General features: G+C 41.9%; 1 protein-coding gene across 13 annotated transcripts in view; it reads left to right on the top strand.

Moving 5' to 3' along the window:
• EPHB1 (EPH receptor B1) overlaps nucleotides 1-10571 on the top strand; it is a 344460-nt gene extending 333889 nt beyond the window's left edge. For 11 of the 13 annotated variants that reach the window (XR_014526935.1, XR_014526936.1, XR_014526937.1 and 8 more), the window contains one exon: nucleotides 10148-10571. Coding sequence is in view for 8 of the 13 variants with exons in the window: in XM_083506364.1 (XP_083362490.1) it covers nucleotides 10148-10412 (265 nt within the window). In the remaining 5 variants the exon portion in view is untranslated. The remainder of the gene's footprint in view (nucleotides 1-10147) is intronic. The other 2 variants (XR_014526938.1, XR_014526939.1) reach the window with 1 other exon arrangement.
• The last annotated feature ends 7589 nt before the right edge of the window (nucleotides 10572-18160 follow it).

Below are 18160 nucleotides of genomic sequence, written 5' to 3'. Positions count from 1 at the left end.
ACATAAGCATTTTTTCCCCATTTTAAGTTAAAATTTCAGTGTGACAAATAGAGACCCGGTGGCCAAATTTAATGGCAGAGCTACACCAAATGTCCAGTCTTCATCTTGTGTTCTTGCATATTATGCCAAATTACTCCTTCTATGACTTAAAAAAATAATAATTTCCCCCTTTCTTTACTTTTTATTTCGCTTTCCCACTAGTGTATTGTGTCTATTTTTTCCCTTTAGAACTATTTCCCTCTGCTAGTAATAGCACTGAAGTTACCAGAGCTGCGCCATGATTGAATTTGTCCCTGTTTCTTTCTGATTATCCTCAGGGGTCTCATTAGGTAACCAAACCCTTGTTTTGAAGGTGGGGAGAAGGGATGAAAATTATGGTTAACATCACTGCAATTCTCCATGCTAATTAGCAATGAGTGGGACTGACAGCGTGAAATATAGCCCATGCCAAGAACTGTGTTGCAGGAGGAGGATGCCTGGAGAGTTTCTTATCTAAAATGCAAATTGTGATTTCCAAAGACTATCAGGAAGATGAGTAATTGGTACAGGACACCACTAGCCCATCTTTAAATAAATAATAGTATTTTCAGATTTTTTTTAAAAAAACAACAACAAACTTTTGCAATAACTTTTTAGGAAGGGGCATATAGAACTGAATTTGGGATTTGCACACACCCCGATTTCCCCATTCTTCCATTGAATAGATGCACTGGTTTAGTTTGAAGGGAGAAAGATATCTTGATGTTCAACATTAAAGGAAAGACCAGTGGTCACCATGACTTCCTTTCGAGCATACTCCAAATACAGTGGAACAAGTGGAGGCCAGTGGCTTTGTGTGATAGTGTGCTCTAGTAAACATCTCCCCTTTCTCCCATATGCTCTGAGTTTGGTTCCTGGCTAACAGCCTATAGCAAGGCCACCTGACTATTCTAGCTCACACTCCACGGTCTGGTTTGCATTAGCAAAACTGTTGTTTCTCAGGACAGTGTGTACATGTGGGATCTTGGAGAAACACTTATGGCCACTTTGTTTGTCATTGGGCCTGTTTGCTCCCATACTGCACTGAACTAAGTCAAGGTTTGGCTTAGCATGTAGGTCCAAACAGGACTCATGGTTAAACTTCACACGTGGTACTGTAGCTAAGAACAGACCACAGCAAATAATAAACTTTGACTACAACTCATGGTTAGTGAGGAGAGATGAAATATACTCAGAGTTGAGAGTGGATTTCATGCTCTTTATTCAGCTCATAGTGGTGAGGAGGAATGGGAGTTCCCCCAGAATGTCTGCTTTATATACATTATTTACATAATGGGCCCTATGTGACTGACTAATTCTGGGATTCTCCTGTAGGCCAATCAGGTTGCAGATTCACTTCCACCTGGAGCTGGATTGGGTGGCTCCTGTGGACCAATCAGACTGCTACATTCTGAATCCTATTGTTCTAGGACCAATCAGACTGCTGCATTTTGGATCCTATTCAACTCAGTACATAACAAGAGAGCTTAACTATGAATCCTGGTTCAGATGGCATGGTAGTCCAATGCTCATCATGATTCAGTAAGAAGGACCAGGGAAATACCAAAGGACCTGCAAGCTCATTTCCAGGAGCCCATATGTCTTGTGTGGTTCAAGTAAACAATAGTTTGGCTTATCATGTTATATGAACCAGGCCTATATGTGCAGAAGAACTGACTAGCTTGTTCTACCTAGGCCTTTCTTCAGTGTTATTGCCATGTCACAATACCACTTCTGATGCTCTGCTCTGCCATGTTTATCATCTCCATCCCATTTTCTAGATTTGTGACTATTCTCTGTCCCTGTCATGGGGTGACTCACAGGCCAAAATATGTGGTACTTCTGCTGAACTTCCAGTTAATGGGAAAGAGCTGTGGTAGTGATGAGACAGGTGATATGAACATATTATGAAAAATATAACAAGAATGTCTACTTCTTCCATTGATCTACTTGAGGGAGAAACATAAACAGACATGGCCATGTTTAGCTTGATAAAATGGAGACTGAGAGGAGATATGATAGCCATCTTCAAATATCTAAAGGGCTGCCACATGGAAGATGGAGTAAGCTTGTCCTCTCCTACTCTGGCGGGTAGGACTTGAACTAATGGCTTTCAGTTACAATAAAGGGGATTCTGACTATACCTCAGGAAATACTTTTTGACAGTAAGAGCTGTTTGACAGTGGAAGAGTCTCCCTCGGGAGGTGGTTGACTCTTTCATTGCAGGTTTTTAAGCAGAGGTTGGATGGTCACCTGTCATGAATGCTTTGGTTGAGATTCCTGCATTGCAGGGGGTTGGTCTATATTACTCTTGTGGTCCCTTCCAACTCTACGATTTATGATTCTATTATCCTGTTTTCAATATACCGTGCTGAGGAGTATGTTCCTCCAAACATAACTAGACCACAGTTGCTGTCATTATTGTAGACTGTCGAGTAATCTGTGTGTTTTGTACCCTAAGCCTGGAGTTGCACTGTAGTATACAGATACTATTTAACAAGGGCTACACGGCTTGTCCCTCTCCATGTAGATGCTGTACTTTAAAAACACAAGTATCTTATTTGTGTAATGGTTGCATTTCTGATAGTGCTAGTTACTTTCCTCACATTTCCCAGTTTTTATCAAAGCAAGTATATAATGCCATTGTTAGGGCGAAAGTGAGTCCAGTAATTAGGAAGCAAGCACTGAATCTGTAGCAAATTAGAACACACACATACACACACACACACACACACACACACACACACACACTGGGAAAAAGGGAGTAACAAGAATTATTTGCAAATTCCTTTCATCATATCTATGATCTATGGTTGATTACTGTTAAATCTCACAGACTCTCCAGATATTATGGAATCTAAAGTACTAGGAACTCATCAATTTTAGAGTGGCTGTTGACTTACTGAAAATTGCAGAGAAGTGGAGAACAAATCTGGTTACTGTATCCAGTCTTAAGATTCTTCATTTGTTGCTCCCTTCCTTAGTAATTCTGAGTCATATCAGAGTATATCTTATTCAACAAATAAAAAGGGAGGAACTGCAGGGCTGCCTAGTTTAGTTCATACAGAATGTTTCTTAAGAGTTTTATGACTTGTTTAGAGGAGAAAATAAAACCCAAGGTAAACATTCCTGGAAGTTCTTAAATAGTAGTGAGATGCAAATGTGTAGATTGTAAGGTAAAGTTTAGATTAAATTCCACGAAATGTCAAAAGGTTAAGAGAGCAGATTTTAACATGTCTCCAAAACCAAGCCTATGCTTCTCATTTGCAAGAAGAAAGTGATTTGCTGCAGAAAGTGGGGGAAATGACCTCTGCTCACCACTTTCTCCCAGCAATGTTCTTGACCTACATTTCCATCTGCACAGGGCATTCCCATTGGTGAGAGGGGAGTTTGTAGGTGAGAACTAGCAGGTGGGAAAGAGCTTGAGATTCCCTGCCATGGATTCATTTTCTATCAGCCTCAATTATGCCACAGTAAAAAACAGAAGAAGAGCCACATGCTCAAAATGTGAGGGCAAATGCAATAAGCATTTAAAAATCCTATTTGTCAAAGTTCTGTTTTCTTTTCAGAGGTTGGTGCATGAGATTTTTGTCATCTTGCAAGGTCCATTGTAACGAATTTTGTAGTTGAACCTCAGGGAGGTCTTAATGTGGCTATGTGCACTACAGTCAGTGTGCACTGAACATGCAGTAGGGTGAGTGGGACTGCAGAGGTCAGCGCCAAACTCTTCTCTTGCATTGGCTTTGAGTTCACAGAGCCTGTGCACAAACAGCCGGAATATGTGAAGTTTCACAGGTCCTCAGATTGCACAGAGAGCCAGTGTCTGTTTAGGCTTGGTGCATGAGGCATAATATTTGGATTGTGTGTGCAAGCAGGGCCTACTGCTACAATCCTGTTCCCTCCTCCTCAGTTCATTCCTTGTAGTCTGAACGTGCAGGGATTGTGCAGCCTGCCTTTTCACAGGAAAGAGTCACAAAAGAATGAGGCCATCCAGAATAACCTCATCTCTATATTTGCTGTGCTGATTCTTTTATTCTTGGCCCTCTTGAACATGTTCCTCTTGGCACACATTCTTCTAGGAGGAATGAGTCAACTGCCTGCCAATGGGATGTTCAGCCTCTCCCAGAACTTTGAATTGTACTCTGCATCTGTCATGGCAAAAGCCAAGGGGAGTCTGTCCCCGCATGGAGAGCTATGTTCCATACTGCAGTTTCCTTTGTGTCTTTGCTCTGTGTTCTCCCTCTCAAGTACTTCTGGAAATTAATGAGCTTTGTCTCATACACACCTGGTGGGGAGCAGTGTTAACAGTTGTTTTTTATATATATAACTTTTAACCACACGATGGCCTCCCTTCATAGAATCAAAGCCCCATTTGAGTTAATTGTGGCTGTCAAATTATCCTCCCTGTGAAGTGTGAAACTGCACTCAGCTGACAATTGGGATTCCCTAGGGAGATGACATTGTTAGGGCAACTTACCAGGGAGTGCTTGTATGAACAATTAGAGGCAACAGTGGCTGCTCTGGCTTCTTCCTCTCCCCACCCTTTCATCTTGCCTACCCTATTCCAGGATTGCTCCATATTTGCAGGCATGTTTTCAATCTGTACAGCTGGCATTCCCCTCCTTTCCTTGCAATTTACTGTGGCACAGAAGCCACACTGACTCTACACTGGAGCCGGGTAACAACATCTGTGCACCATTCTGCAGCGCTGCTTCCGCCACATGAAGATTTGAAGCAGGGGGGTGCTGTTTGGCCTAGAGATTATATGACGTGTTAACAACATTTTGTACTTTTATTGGACCATTTAATCTCAAATAAATCTCAGTAGTGTAGTTTTATCACTGCTAGCTATATCATAGTCTCTTGTGGAACAGTCTTGTGCAGGCTGCAGGTCTGAGCTCAAGGATAGATTATTATGTCTGCTACTGCTATCAGCAAGGAATAGTCTTAGAAACGTGAGAATCCGTTCACATTGTATGTATAAAAATCACCTCTTTTACAGAGGCATGCAGAGGCAGATAGGAGCTGGCTCGGTTTTCACCTCACCCCTAATCCACCTCTCCCTGTGCCTCCTTCATCCTGTCCTTTCTTGCAACCTGCCCCTTCATTCTCCTGCCTTTCCACCATATAAATTATCGACCTCTTCCTGCTTTCTGGCTTATTTCCTGCTGCTTTTAAGTATCCCACAGGTTCCTCTGTCCTTAAAAGATAATAATAATGCATCAGCCCTTCCTTTCTGTCCATCTACCAACTAATTTCCCTTTTTCTCTTTGTCTCCAAACAGCTGGAACTTGTTGCTTACTTCCACTGCCTCAACTTCCTTTCCTCCAGCTCCTCTCCTGACCCCTACAATCTGGTTTCTGCGCCCTCCTGAAAATCCCCTCTAACATCCTCTTCATGGCTATATCAGATATTTGTTCTTGGCCCTCTGCTGTTTTCCTTTGACACACCGGCCCTGAATGTCCTCATAAAATCCCATAGCTTTCAGTACTGCCTACATGCTGATGACAGCTGGCTACACCTCTCTGGTCCAGACCTGTCTCCCTCCTGTTTTGCATCTCCAACTGCTTCATATTTCTACTTTGACATTTCATTGATTTCTAAACTTAACATGTTCGAGGGTAAATGTCTCATACTGCTATCTAAGCACTCCACCTCTCCTCAGATCATTTTCTGTATCTATTAAAAATGTCACCACCTACCCTCCTCTTGTCCAGGAATGAAACTTTGGCTTTATCTTTCACTCCTCTCCCTTCTGTGCCTGCTGTCGTACTGTTGCCAAGTCATGTTGATTTTCCCTTTACAATCTCCTCCCTTTGTATCCTTCATTGACTACTCTAGGTCAGCTCTCGCCTAGACAACTGCTGCTGTCTCCACTCTGGTCCACTCGTTGTCTTGCTTCAGTCCCCACCCCCTTCTGTCTAGAACTTTGCTGCCAAAATCATTCATCTCCTTTATGGTTCTGCCCTCCTTAAATCCCTACACTGGCTTCTGGCCTTCTCCCAGATCAAGCACAAACTCCTTGCGCTTGTCTTCAAAGCCCTCTACACTCCCACTGCCCTTTCTTATCTCTCTGGTCGCATCATATCCTGTGGCAGCCCTGCCTGTGACCTTCACTCTTTAGTCATCTAAAGATCTTCTGCCCCCTCAAATGAATTTGCTTGCTCTTGATGCCTTTTAAGCTCAGGACTCTCTCCCAGAACATCTGAAGGATGCTGCCTCTCTTCCTGCCTTCAGATCTCTCCTCAAAACCAATCTTTTCAATTAAGCCACATTTGCCTGGTCCTCCCAAGGCACTGTAACTACTCCTAAGTACGGGTAACTGAAATAAACCCATATCCTTCCCTGTTTGCATGTGCCTATATGCAGTGCCCCCCCTCCCCTGTGTCAATTTTTAATTTGCAAGGTGTCTGGGGAAGGTAAGGATTTATCTTCTTATGCTTTGTAATGCACCATAGAGATTCATAGCAGTACATAAATAATGCAAAATCATCATCATCATTGATTCCCATTTTGCCCTAGGAGATACAATAGACCAGCTGTAATTTGAAATGCAGTTGGGGGAAATCTTCACTGGTATTACCAGAGGCAAAGGGCGAGGTAGAGTTCCTGAACACATACTTTTGATTTCTCCATGTAAGTGAATGGATGACATTCCTTTCTATGGGGGAGAGTGCTGCACTTGGACACCGTTGCAGAGGAGGCAAAATCTGTATCCTGCCTTTGATGTTGGTGGGGTGCAGTCTTAGAGGCAGGAGTGCAGTGAGGCACAGTTGGCTCAGTTCAGAGTACCCCAAGATATATAAAGATATATAAAGATGGATATCTTTTCCTGTGCACATGTATTTAGGAGTATGTCTCATTGAAAGCAATAGGATGTACTTTCCAGTTTAGACTGGGCTGTAAAACTCAGTTTCTGACATACGCTTGGCTCCATCTGGCATACCTTTCTGCAGACTCTACACCTATCCTCTGGTTACACTCCTGTCTTCCTTTCACCCTGCTTCTAAACTCTGGAAGTAAATCACACTGATTTCAGTTGAGATTTTATTCATGTTAAGCTTTGCCTGTTTAACCCTATCATACGCACTTATCTTTTTCCCTGTCGGGTAATTTCCACAAGCTTCCCTGTTCTGCATTTCTCTCTGACTGGTTTCTGCCCTCCCCCTTTCTCCTTTTCTCCCCCATGTGAATCCCAGATTAATAAATAAAAGTTTCATTACTACCTAGGTTTGCAAAAATGATTTGATTCCAAAAGATGATGAATTTTAAGAGAAGCAAAATGTCAGGCACAGCAGGGACATTTTTTAAGCTTCAGTAAGTTAGGATGGTGGAACACAAGCCCCAGTATAATTGTGTTGGCAGCCCCTAGTTATCAGGAGCTAGGCAAGGGGACACAGCGGTCAATTGCTTTGCTATTTAATGTGGCGGTTTTATGTTTCCAATGTGCAATTGTATATTAAAAGTATCTTTGCCCCCCTGACGTGGCTAAATAATGGGATTTTGCTGCTGGGCTACACTTCTCTGTTACAGCATGGGTAACAGGCAACCCTTTGCTGCTCTTTTCAGGACTAACTACACAAGCGGATGATGCGTCATTTCTTTCTTTAAGAGACAACCTTAATCATCTGTACCAGAAACTCCTTAGGAGAGCCACCTATTCCGCTTTTGTCCAGCACATTGGTCTAATTTTTCTCCCAGAAAGCTGCCTTATATTGAGTCTCACCTAGCTTAGTGTTATCTACATTGAGTGACAGTGGCTCTCCAGGGTATGAGATTGGAGAGAGGCACCAGGGATCAATCCTGAGACCTTTTGCATGCAAAGTTTGAGCTCTACCACTGAGCTACAGCTCTTCACCTTATATGCAGGGCTTAAAAGAATGAAAAAGGCAGACGGCCTGGCACAAGTGGGCCAGGGCAAGGCTAACAGATAATTCAGCATTCAGTTCTCTGGTGCATACATCTGTCTGGTGTTTCTGGAATAAGGATTATTCTTCACCCCTTTAATGCAGAAGCAAGGGATATGTGGTGAATCAAGGTTCTCAAAATCCATGTAAATTGGTGTTTGCACTTCCTAAACCATTTTACAAATTATTGACTCTCAAGCCCCATCACAAACTTCAAATTGAGGAGAAGGTGGGCACCAAAGCAATGCAGAGCTTTTGGTAAAATGCAGACCAATTTTGCGCCATTTCTGAGAGAATTACAAAGGGGGAAGGAGGCAACCTTGGACAGGGGTTATTACTGCTGCAACATTAAGCAAACCCTGTTTTATTAAAGTTATGGCTCATGCTGGCATTAGGGCAATAGAGGTGTCAATTCTCCTGTTATTAACTCTACTGCCTAGAGGCATAGATTTCAGCAAACATATCCAAGAGCTGGAGCTAATCTGTAGCAAAGAGTGGAGGCAAGGGGTAATTTCCTCTGCCTAGCATCAAACCAGAGGAGGGGCGGTCAAGGAAAACCACAGTATTTCCAAAGAGAAAAGGGAAAGGGGGGGAATATTGCCCCCCACACCTGATTTCCTACGAATGAAACATGAAAAGAAATCAATGTAGCTGAGGGCCAAGTACATTATTGCTGTAATATTATTCACCCTTTACAGATTGCTTTAATAGCACAATCACAGAAAAGTCATGCAGGGAGGCTGAGGATGATATAGGCAGCTTTGTTGATTTTGCCCTCCTCCTGCCCCAAGTAAAAAAGTAAAGAATGGAGAGAGGGACTGGATCAGTGTGAAGAGATGCTGTCATTGAGAGCTTGATTCTCCTACACAAGCACAGAGCATTGGCTTAGCCCCAACTCTCAGTGCACTAGAAAACATTGTAGTTTATTTTTGGGCTGATGGGAAAGGTGTCAAGAAGACACATGGGCTAGAAACTCCAAAGCTGGGTTCAAGATACCAGTTTTAAAGGCATTTGGGTCAGGACTTCCTTTGACTCAGTGCTGATTTCTGGAAAAAGTTAGTAGGAAAGTTGTACATTCAAAATGAAAAGGTAGGCTAGAGTAGAGTAGGCAGAAGGCATAGATGGCAATATACAGACTCTGTGTGTATGTGTGTGCATTCATATTGTTCCAGTATATGCATGTAATATAATGGTGGTGAGTTTAGATGGCAGATCTTGCCAGCCAGTCAGGAATTCAGGGACAAGTGATAGGGTGCAGCAAGGGTGAGAAATTAAAAACACCATGGAAAACAGGAGGGGAAGTTGAAATAAACACAATAACAAGTTTTTATGTGTTGGAATGTGTATGTGAAATTTTTGAAATTCATTAAAATATAATGAATGATAAAAAAAGGGAATTCAGGGACAGGAGACCCTAGAGGTGCTCTAAAGACATTGAAAACTGTTCTGAACTACCTTTTGGCAGTATTGCAGCATTTACAGAACCAATAAAATCATAGATCTCCTGGGAAGCTAGTTAGCTGGGGCAGGGCTTATGAAGGGAATCTCATGTGCCAGAAGAAATAATGATGGCATATATTCTGATAGAGTTGTACCAGAACCCTCAAACACCCCTGCATAGTGGGGAGCTGCACTGTGTAGTAGTACTTAATGTAGTAGTTAGTTCCTAAGCAGTAGCAAGAAGCTTCTGCAACTATAATCCAATGGAAAGAACATATTATGGTGCCAGTACTCATTGCTAAAACTAGGGCTGTCACCTGAATAAATAAAGTCTAGCTGATTGATCCTATATGTTTCCATCTGCATGAATCTGCACAGAACTGAAACAATTATTATGGGGGGGATTGTCTTTAGGTGACACATTTATTATGGTAGACTTCCTCTTCATAGGGGCATCATTCATTTCAGAGTGAGATAGAAGGGTGCTTATCGTCTCTTATGAGATGGTGCTTATCTGTATTTTTAGAAATACATTAAATAAATAACTTCATTTTTAAAATTGCCATCGCTTTAGTCAATATAAAATTTTGATTAATTATAGATGAAAATTACCGTAATAGGTGAAAATTAATAGGTGACAACGAACAGATAGGACTCCTCTTTCCTCCTCCACCATCAATATGTCTGCCCTCACAATGCTATAAGAGTGTGCACAATTTAAAAACTAAAAAGCTAACCTTTTGTTGTTCTTCTTGTTCTCGTTTCTGCCCGCTGTTGTTTAGGAACACTTTTATGCCACTGTTTGATGCCGGAAGGACATGGAAAGAGGCCAGCCCTGACAGCGAAGCTTACCACCGCAGACCTGTCCTTGTTTTCCGCTGGCAAGCTGGCCATGCCCTGCAGATGAGCTTTGACCTCCTGAGGGTGATGCCAAGCTCTCGTGTCAAGAACATGCTCCATCCCGATGAGCAGAGGAAGGAAGAGTCCTCCCGCAGTAGCATGCACTGTCCCAGCCAACAGAGCCCCCGCCGTGTACATAGCCAATGAGATGTCTGTAAAGGATTGCGCCTTCTTGTACATTTCCCTCGTTCCCTTTCAACTTGTTGATTGTGTCAAAATTGTCAGAGTTTGTAACAGTAACTTTCAAAAAAATATTGTACTAAAAACTGAAAATTGCACTCAATAAAAATTACGAAATAACCTTGATTTTGGAAAAAAACACCTTAGTAGCTGAGAGATTGAAGAATGCTATCTGAAGGGAAGGGGGGCTGGTTTATGAGTATGGCATGTTGTGTATTAGCAGCAGAATCCAATCTGCATGAGTAGGAACATCAACATATTTGGGTGGCATTCAACTAAGTTCTGTGCATTGAAATTTAACAAACACAACTGCATTAGGTTCATAAACTTCAATGTATCTACTGCAGGGCTGCAATATGTCCAGGTTTTCCCAGACCGTCAAAATGGTGTCCAAATGGGTAAAATGTCCTGGAAAACCTGGACGTATGACAACAAAGATTTTCACTTTGGGGGATATAGCAACCCTAATCTACTCAGAGTAAAGCTTTGTTGAATGCCATCCTTTCATTCTAAGGGTTCTTTCTTGTGCAATATTGTTATATTTGGGTAAAGATACCAAAGTACAAACAACATTGCCTTACAAAGGGAGCCTGCGTGTTTCAAGAAATTAATTTCCATATATGAAAAAGTCATATGGCCTTTGCTTCCATCTACTTTAAGATTTGAAATTTGTGCACACTTTGTAATTGGCTTGGTACATATGTGATTTTGTACTTGAATCATATATCAGCCAAAAGTTTATTGGGTTATGAGATAATTGGCATAATATTCATTTGGCCCACACCCCTTTGAATGACTCACAGGGATGCTCAAGAGATAGTTGATGCCAAATAGCTTTCTACTCCAAACCTGCTTATTTAAGGTGAGAAAGAAAGGAGCAGGGATGAAGTTGCAACATACTGGAACTGGAAGAAAAGTCAGAGTAGTTTTGATTGCTGCCATTTAGGTGCAACAGAGTAGAAAAGAGGAATGTGGGTTGCTTACAATCTGATCCTATGCACATTAACCCAGAAATAATAAAACCCACTGATTTTCAGTGGGAACATTCTCTGAGGGCAAGTGTGCATAGGACTCTGTCTTTGCTTACTTAATTACAACTCAAATATGAACTTGCAGTAAATAAATGCTGAGTCACTTGTATCTGCTAAGGCTGATAAAGGGGATGTTTGAAACAAATTAAATATGTTTTTGTTTTTTTTAAAAAAGTGGGATTGTAGAAATTGAACAAGTAGGTCTGATTAACCACTGGATGTTTGTTTGTTTTAAATGAGGAATCATCCATTTTTTGTTTCATTGGCCCAGTACACCTTAGTGTATCTTGAAAAACTGTTTAACAACTAGCAATTGCTAAAATCTAATCAAGTCTTCACAAGCCCTGTATTCCTTCTTAAGGTAGTTTCAAAGGGCATATATTGTGGCTTTAACATCATGCCATCTTTTTCGCTCCACTCTGTTTTGCCTGGGGGAAAGTTCTGGAGAACTCAAACCTTGCTCACTTTTATGACATTTTGGTTGGTCCTAATAAAGATGTCACCACACTGTGAAATTTGAGTTTTTTCCCCTATTGACCAACATGGCTACCTTTGAAGTATGAAACAAATAAGAAGTAGTTGGTCAACCCTTATTACTTGCCCTACTCCAGAACATAAACATCACATCTTTTTAAACTTTGTTCAAGGCCTTCTACTGGGTAAAGTAGTTTTCCTAGAAGGCAGCTTTCATCAAGAGCTTGAAAGGGTTCCCCCATTCTTATACACAAGAGCCCACAAGTAGTCATTCCTCCATGCTTCCCTTTTACCCCTAGATTGGCAACTAGAGATTGCAAGGGCACCCATCAGGGAATCGATTTAGTTCAGGGACTGACATTTTATAATGCTGTTGTTTTCAAAGTCATTTATGAAACCTGATTGTCAGTTTAGACATATTTGTGTCCTGGGCTAATGTTTCATCAATGTGGAGTAACTCTAGGACTGGGAGGCTCAACTCTGACAGAGGGATAAAATGAGTGCTCTCTGTAGTGGAACTCCCTTAATTTACAGACGATATGGACAGTTTTGCAATGACCCCTAAAGGCTGGTTTTAAAAGTGGTTTGTGTCTTTTTCGCTACTACCCTTTCTTACTACTCATGATTATCCCCTGTTCTCATTTGTTCGGGTGGCAGGATGGACCTCCGAGATTTTCATTTTCAGGCTGTGAACACCCTGTATCTTTAAAGCACATTTGAAACACATTCTTTTCCTCAAAGAATTCTGGGCACTGAAGTTTGTTAAGAGCTGCTGGAAATTATAAATCTGAGAGGTAAATTAAAGTGCCCAGAATTCCCTGAGGGAAAGAATGTGTTTCAAATGTAGTTTAAAGGTGTAGTGTGTACACAGCCTTAGGGTCATGTGGTAAAGTCAACTTAGAAGCTACTTGCAAAAAAGGAGAGGCTCCCAGTTTCTGTTGCCTCAGAAAGGCAGGGTGTGCTTGGGATTCCAGAAAGATACCACAGAACTTCTAATAAGAAGTGGAACAGAAGAAAACCATGGCAAAGCTGCTAGAAAATATGAAGCAAGCCAAGGCAAAATTTCAAGACTCAAAAAGTTGGAAGGTATTTCAAAGGTAATCTAGTCCAACCACTCCTGATTCAAGAAACCCAGGACTACAGCGTCCAAACAAGGTGGTCGTCCATTCTCTGCTTAAAAACCTCTACTGAAGAAAATATACAGATTCCAAGGCTGTCTGTTTCATGATGAACTAGTTTGTGCTATCATAAATTTCTTTCCAAAGTTTAATCTTGACCCTTTTGCTTGTAATTTGCACCAACTTCATCTTTGGGGGCATGAGTGGCATTCATTTTCATGTGTAGGGAACAAGATAAAGAACTGGGCTCAGTGGAACCATTGGGATTGTGGTGAGGCTAGACATGTTTCTTGCCACTGGGTAACCCCAACCATTAAGAATCGAACCTGCACCTATTTACATAACCATCATAATGAATTCTCACTTTTTGTTGCACTGGAGTGAGGCAGAAGGCTTCATCCTAGCAGAAAGTACTTTCTTGACACCTGCAAGAGAAAAGAATATCTTCCTCCTACATGAAGTTAAGCAAAATAAAATAAAATCAAAGCGGGAAAACCGCTATCTGGGGTATAAAGGTTGGAGCTCACATATCATTTTAGCAGATATGTAATTCTAGCATACAATTTTAACATGCAATTTTAGTAAGTATAATAGTTTTTAAATTGCTGTTTTTATTTTATATTTTTAATATTTGTATTTTTAAAGTTATATTTACATTTTATGTAACTTGTTTCGATGTTATCTTGTGTTGCTACTTTTAATGAATATTTTAGATTGTCTTTTGTAAAGCACTTAGCAGTCTTTAATTTGAGTAATATATGAATGTTGTTAACCTATACAAATAGTGCATTACTTTGTGCAAAAAAAGAGAAACAAACCCCACCTCAAACTCCCTGTATACTAGCTGCTGGGTAGCCAATGTGTGAAACAGATTGCAGGACTAGATGGGCCTTTGGCCTGATCCAGCTCCCTGCAACTAGATATGAAGGAGAAAGATCATACCTTTCGCCTTCTACCTGGCACAGTAGTTTTCTATGTATAGGAATCTTTTGTGCCTGTTCTGTTTGTGGGGACTCCATTAGATGATCTCCAACCAGGAGTCTCAAATGGCATAACCCTGGTAGAAGCTTGGCCTCTCAGCAAGAGCTAGGCCTGAGCCAACTAATTGTAAGCAGGGTGAAGGATTTCCTGGCATTCAGTTTTTACTCTCAGTGCTTGTCACATCAGAAATGGCAAAGCCAATACAAAATACTTTACAATTTGTACTTAACATACCACTTGTAATGTATTTCTTGGCAAAGGCCGCTTGGGAGGAGCTGTGGCTTTAGGAGCGCATGAAACATTTGCACATCAAATCCCCTGGCTTTGCTTTCTTAGTATTACTTTGAAATAACATCCCTCAATTGCTACGCCAGATTGGAGGTTACTCTTTACAAAACAGAGCATGCTATTTTGTATTGTTCATTTTCTTTGTGCGTTCTGACTTGCAGCATTTTCTCGGGTGTCACTTCTACATATTGATTTGCAGAGACTTCCCATTCCTCCAGCCTTGTGATGGCGTTTGCTTTTTCTGCAGGGTCTCAAAATGATACGGATTGTCACAACGGCATGATGTTGGTTGAAATCTCATTGAAAGCTAGACCATCAGACACTGACTGAGCAACAGTGGAAATTCCAGAATTCTGGATGGCAGCAAAACACCCCCTAGAATATCTAAAAATGCACTGCATTCAAAAGAAAAAGAAGTAAGACAAGCTGAACACCTTAAATAGTGAGTGGGAAAGCAGAGAGAAAATAGCCAGAAGGGAGGGATGTAATCATGAGAGGAGTATGGGTGTTTGAAATGGGTGAGGCGTCAAGGGGCTTAGTGGGATAGTACAGATTTGGCTGGTGAAACAAAGCTCTACTTCTGCTTTACACAGGCAGGTGTGGCAGTGGATGTGCAGGAACATTGTACTGCCTCAGTTCGTTGGATGAGAGTCAACAAACTAAAGCTAAATTCAGAGAAGACTGTGGCACTATTGATGGGTGGTTCCCAAGACCGGATGCCTGGGAGGTTGCTGCTTTTGATGGAGATACACTCTGTTATGAACTGGCAGAGGAGGAAGAGGATCCCGGCAAGGGGTGTGGCCAGGACTGGGACACACCGGGGCAAGCTGGGGATGGGGAAGGAGAGGTTGGTGTAGGAAGTTCAGGGTGACAGAGGATGACGAGGGGATGGGGGTCCGTGCACAGGAACCAGAGCAGCAGCACCCATCACCAGAGTGGCCCCCGTCTCCATGAACACGGTGGGCTCTGAGACATAGGGAGCAGTGAGAGAGGCACTCTATGAGACTCAGGTAGGCAAGGGCCCACAGCCCAGCTCCCTATCTGGCCAGATGGGGCTCGCTAGCTCTGGGAGGAGGTGTGTGATTTCTCAGCTGGGGCAGGCTTGGAGCAGGTGAGGGTCACATGCCTTGTCAAGCCCAGATGCTGCAATCAGCATGCAAAGTACAAAAGGGAAGCACCGTGCTGTGTCTGCTCACTTGCCCATGTTTGATGGACCTCAGCTTGGATGCACCAGGATCTCTGTGGGACTCTGCTTTGGACTGGACTTTGGGCATGTGGATTGACCCTGGACTGCGGACATACCAACTTACTGCCAGGTAGGCCAGGGGTTCAGGACACACTCTCTCTGAAGGAGGGAGTAGATAACTTGGGGGTACTCCTGATACTCCCTTATGAGTCCAAACACCACTTTCCATTATGGGCAAATAATAGGTCCTGCAACTCTGGCACCAGTTTATTGAAATGAGGGTTCATGGGAGAATGCCTGCTGAGGTTCCAATCTAGTGAAGGAACACCATGTGAAAAATAATGCTAATATCTTAAGAATAGTAATAGTAACTGAGGTGTGGTAATGGTGAGGGGGACAGCCAGTGAGCGAAGTGAAGTGAGCAGGGGTGCAGATACATAGTTATTTAAATTTCTTCCGAAGATTATAGGTTCACAGCATAAAAATACAAAATGAGAACACAAAACACATAATAAAAACAACAACCAACCAATAACCCCTCTCCCACAAAGACATTTTAAAGGATGTAGACTGGTTAAATAGAAAAGTTTTCACCTGGCAGCTAAAGATATATAATGAAGGTGTCATATGAGCCTCTCTGGGGAGAGCATTCCACAAATGGGGAGCCACCACAAAAATGTCCCATTCTTGTTTTGCCACCCTCCAGACCTCTTGTGGAGGAGACACACTAAGAAAGGCCTTAGATGATGATTACAGGGTCAGTTCATATGGGGAGAGGCAGTCCTTGAGGTATTGCAGTCCTGAGCCATTTAAGGCTTTATAACCATACAACCTGGTAGTTATTTTAAATTACCAGTCTGTTCCAGCCCTTTGGCACCGCTTTAGAAGAAGACTGTATGTTTTCTGGGTAGCTTGATTGATCAGTATATGAGCAATTGTAAAGAGCCTGGTGCAGTTCCGCTACCTTAGACACCGTGCAAACACATTTTTTACAGGGTGGCAATTGGCAACCTTGGGGTGTCTTCTGTTGAATGAAAGCAGCTATATGGCTGAAATACATTGCTGAAATGCTGGAAGGAACATTCTATTTGATTTCTGTCTAACAACATAAAAGCTGGCTAGGATATTCCTGCACTAAGTCAAAAACGGATAGGGAATCGTAACGTTACCTGCTAGCTCTTGTAACCAGTACAACAATACCCTGTGCATCAGTACGGTACTGATGGTAGCATAAATATTGCAGTGACTGCTTTCAAAGCAAGCAGCCAGTAGTTACTATTATTCAGTGGTTACTGTATTCAGCTAGCTAAATATTCTGCGCCAAGGACGTATGAAATAGTGACATCTCTACTCAAAAGCCCATATAAGTTACTAAATACGATTTCCATTAGTCACAGAGCAGGGCTTCTCCAGGGGCAGAGCTTGGGATCTCAAATGACAGCGACACCCTGTGTGATGCCTTTTGTGCTTCATTCCAAATCATAGCTGTGGTGCCCCCTGCATTGGCCCCGAAGCTCCACACCCAAGTGCAACTGGTTCCGCTCCCCTAAATCTGCCTCTTTCTTATACGCCCCGCATACACCTTGCCCCTCCTAATGAGCAGCAGAAACAGAAATAGACTGTGTGAAATAGTAAAAGTAAAACAGAAAAAGGGAGACAGAATCGTGCAAATGATGGAAGCCTTGCAAAATTGCATAATTTATACAGGTTTCAGAATATAGCTTTTATCATATAATTTACCTTAGTGCAGAATTGTGATTACAGAAGGCACCCGGTCCTGCTTATAGCTAGATAACAACAGCTGTGTAAGTTGGTTTAGTTTGCCAGTTTGCAGCCTGCAAGGCATTTCCAACTAAGTTTCTGCTTAGCAGTAGGTTAATGGAGAGGGTGATCAGCTTGCGTGTTTAAACATTGGAGAAACTAAAGCAACATAATTTGAATCCTTCAGTGATGAGAAACTTCCAGAGTGCAAAAACTGTGTACCCCAAAGAAGACCTTAATCACCTTGCTTTGATTCTTATTTTGTTTGTTGAGGGGTGGTTCAAAATCAAAAACTGTGTACCCCAAAGAAGACCTTAATCACCTTGCTTTGATTCTTATTTTGTTTGTTGAGGGGTGGTTCAAAATCAAAAACTGTGTACCCCAAAGAAGACCTTAATCACCTTGCTTTGATTTTTATTTTGTTTGTTGAGGGGTGGTTCAAAATCAGAAAAAAACCCCATTAATGTCAGGGCGACACTTTCGGCAATGGACAGAGTCCAGTTCGTTTGGAGAACTAGAGGTTTTGAAAACCATCTGTAAGCTTTGAGGAAGCTTAGCTAGAATTGCCCATAATCCGTCCTGTACTCAGATGTTTGGCTCCAGTGCTTTTGCCAAGCAGATCTACAGAAAAAAAGATGACAAAAAGAAGCAAAAAGATTCTGGGTGAGATAAAATATATAAAGTAACAGAGTAACAGAGAGAGAGAGAGAGAGAGAGAGAGAGAGAGAGGTGTGCCCAGTAGGATCATTGGCTAGACTGTAATTAGAATTAGAACACTATGGCACAATGGTAAAGCTATGTGCCAATTTGCATAAAAGGGAAGCATCTGTCTGGATTATTTGAGGTGTTTGACTAGTAATTAAAAGGAGTTTCTTC

Source organism: Podarcis liolepis (genome assembly GCF_965112155.1).
Source record: "Podarcis liolepis genome assembly, chromosome: 5".
In the NCBI taxonomy this organism is placed as follows: Eukaryota; Metazoa; Chordata; class Lepidosauria; order Squamata; family Lacertidae; genus Podarcis; species Podarcis liolepis.
Note: the sequence above shows the minus strand (reverse complement) of the source record. Positions and strands in the feature narration are given on the sequence as shown.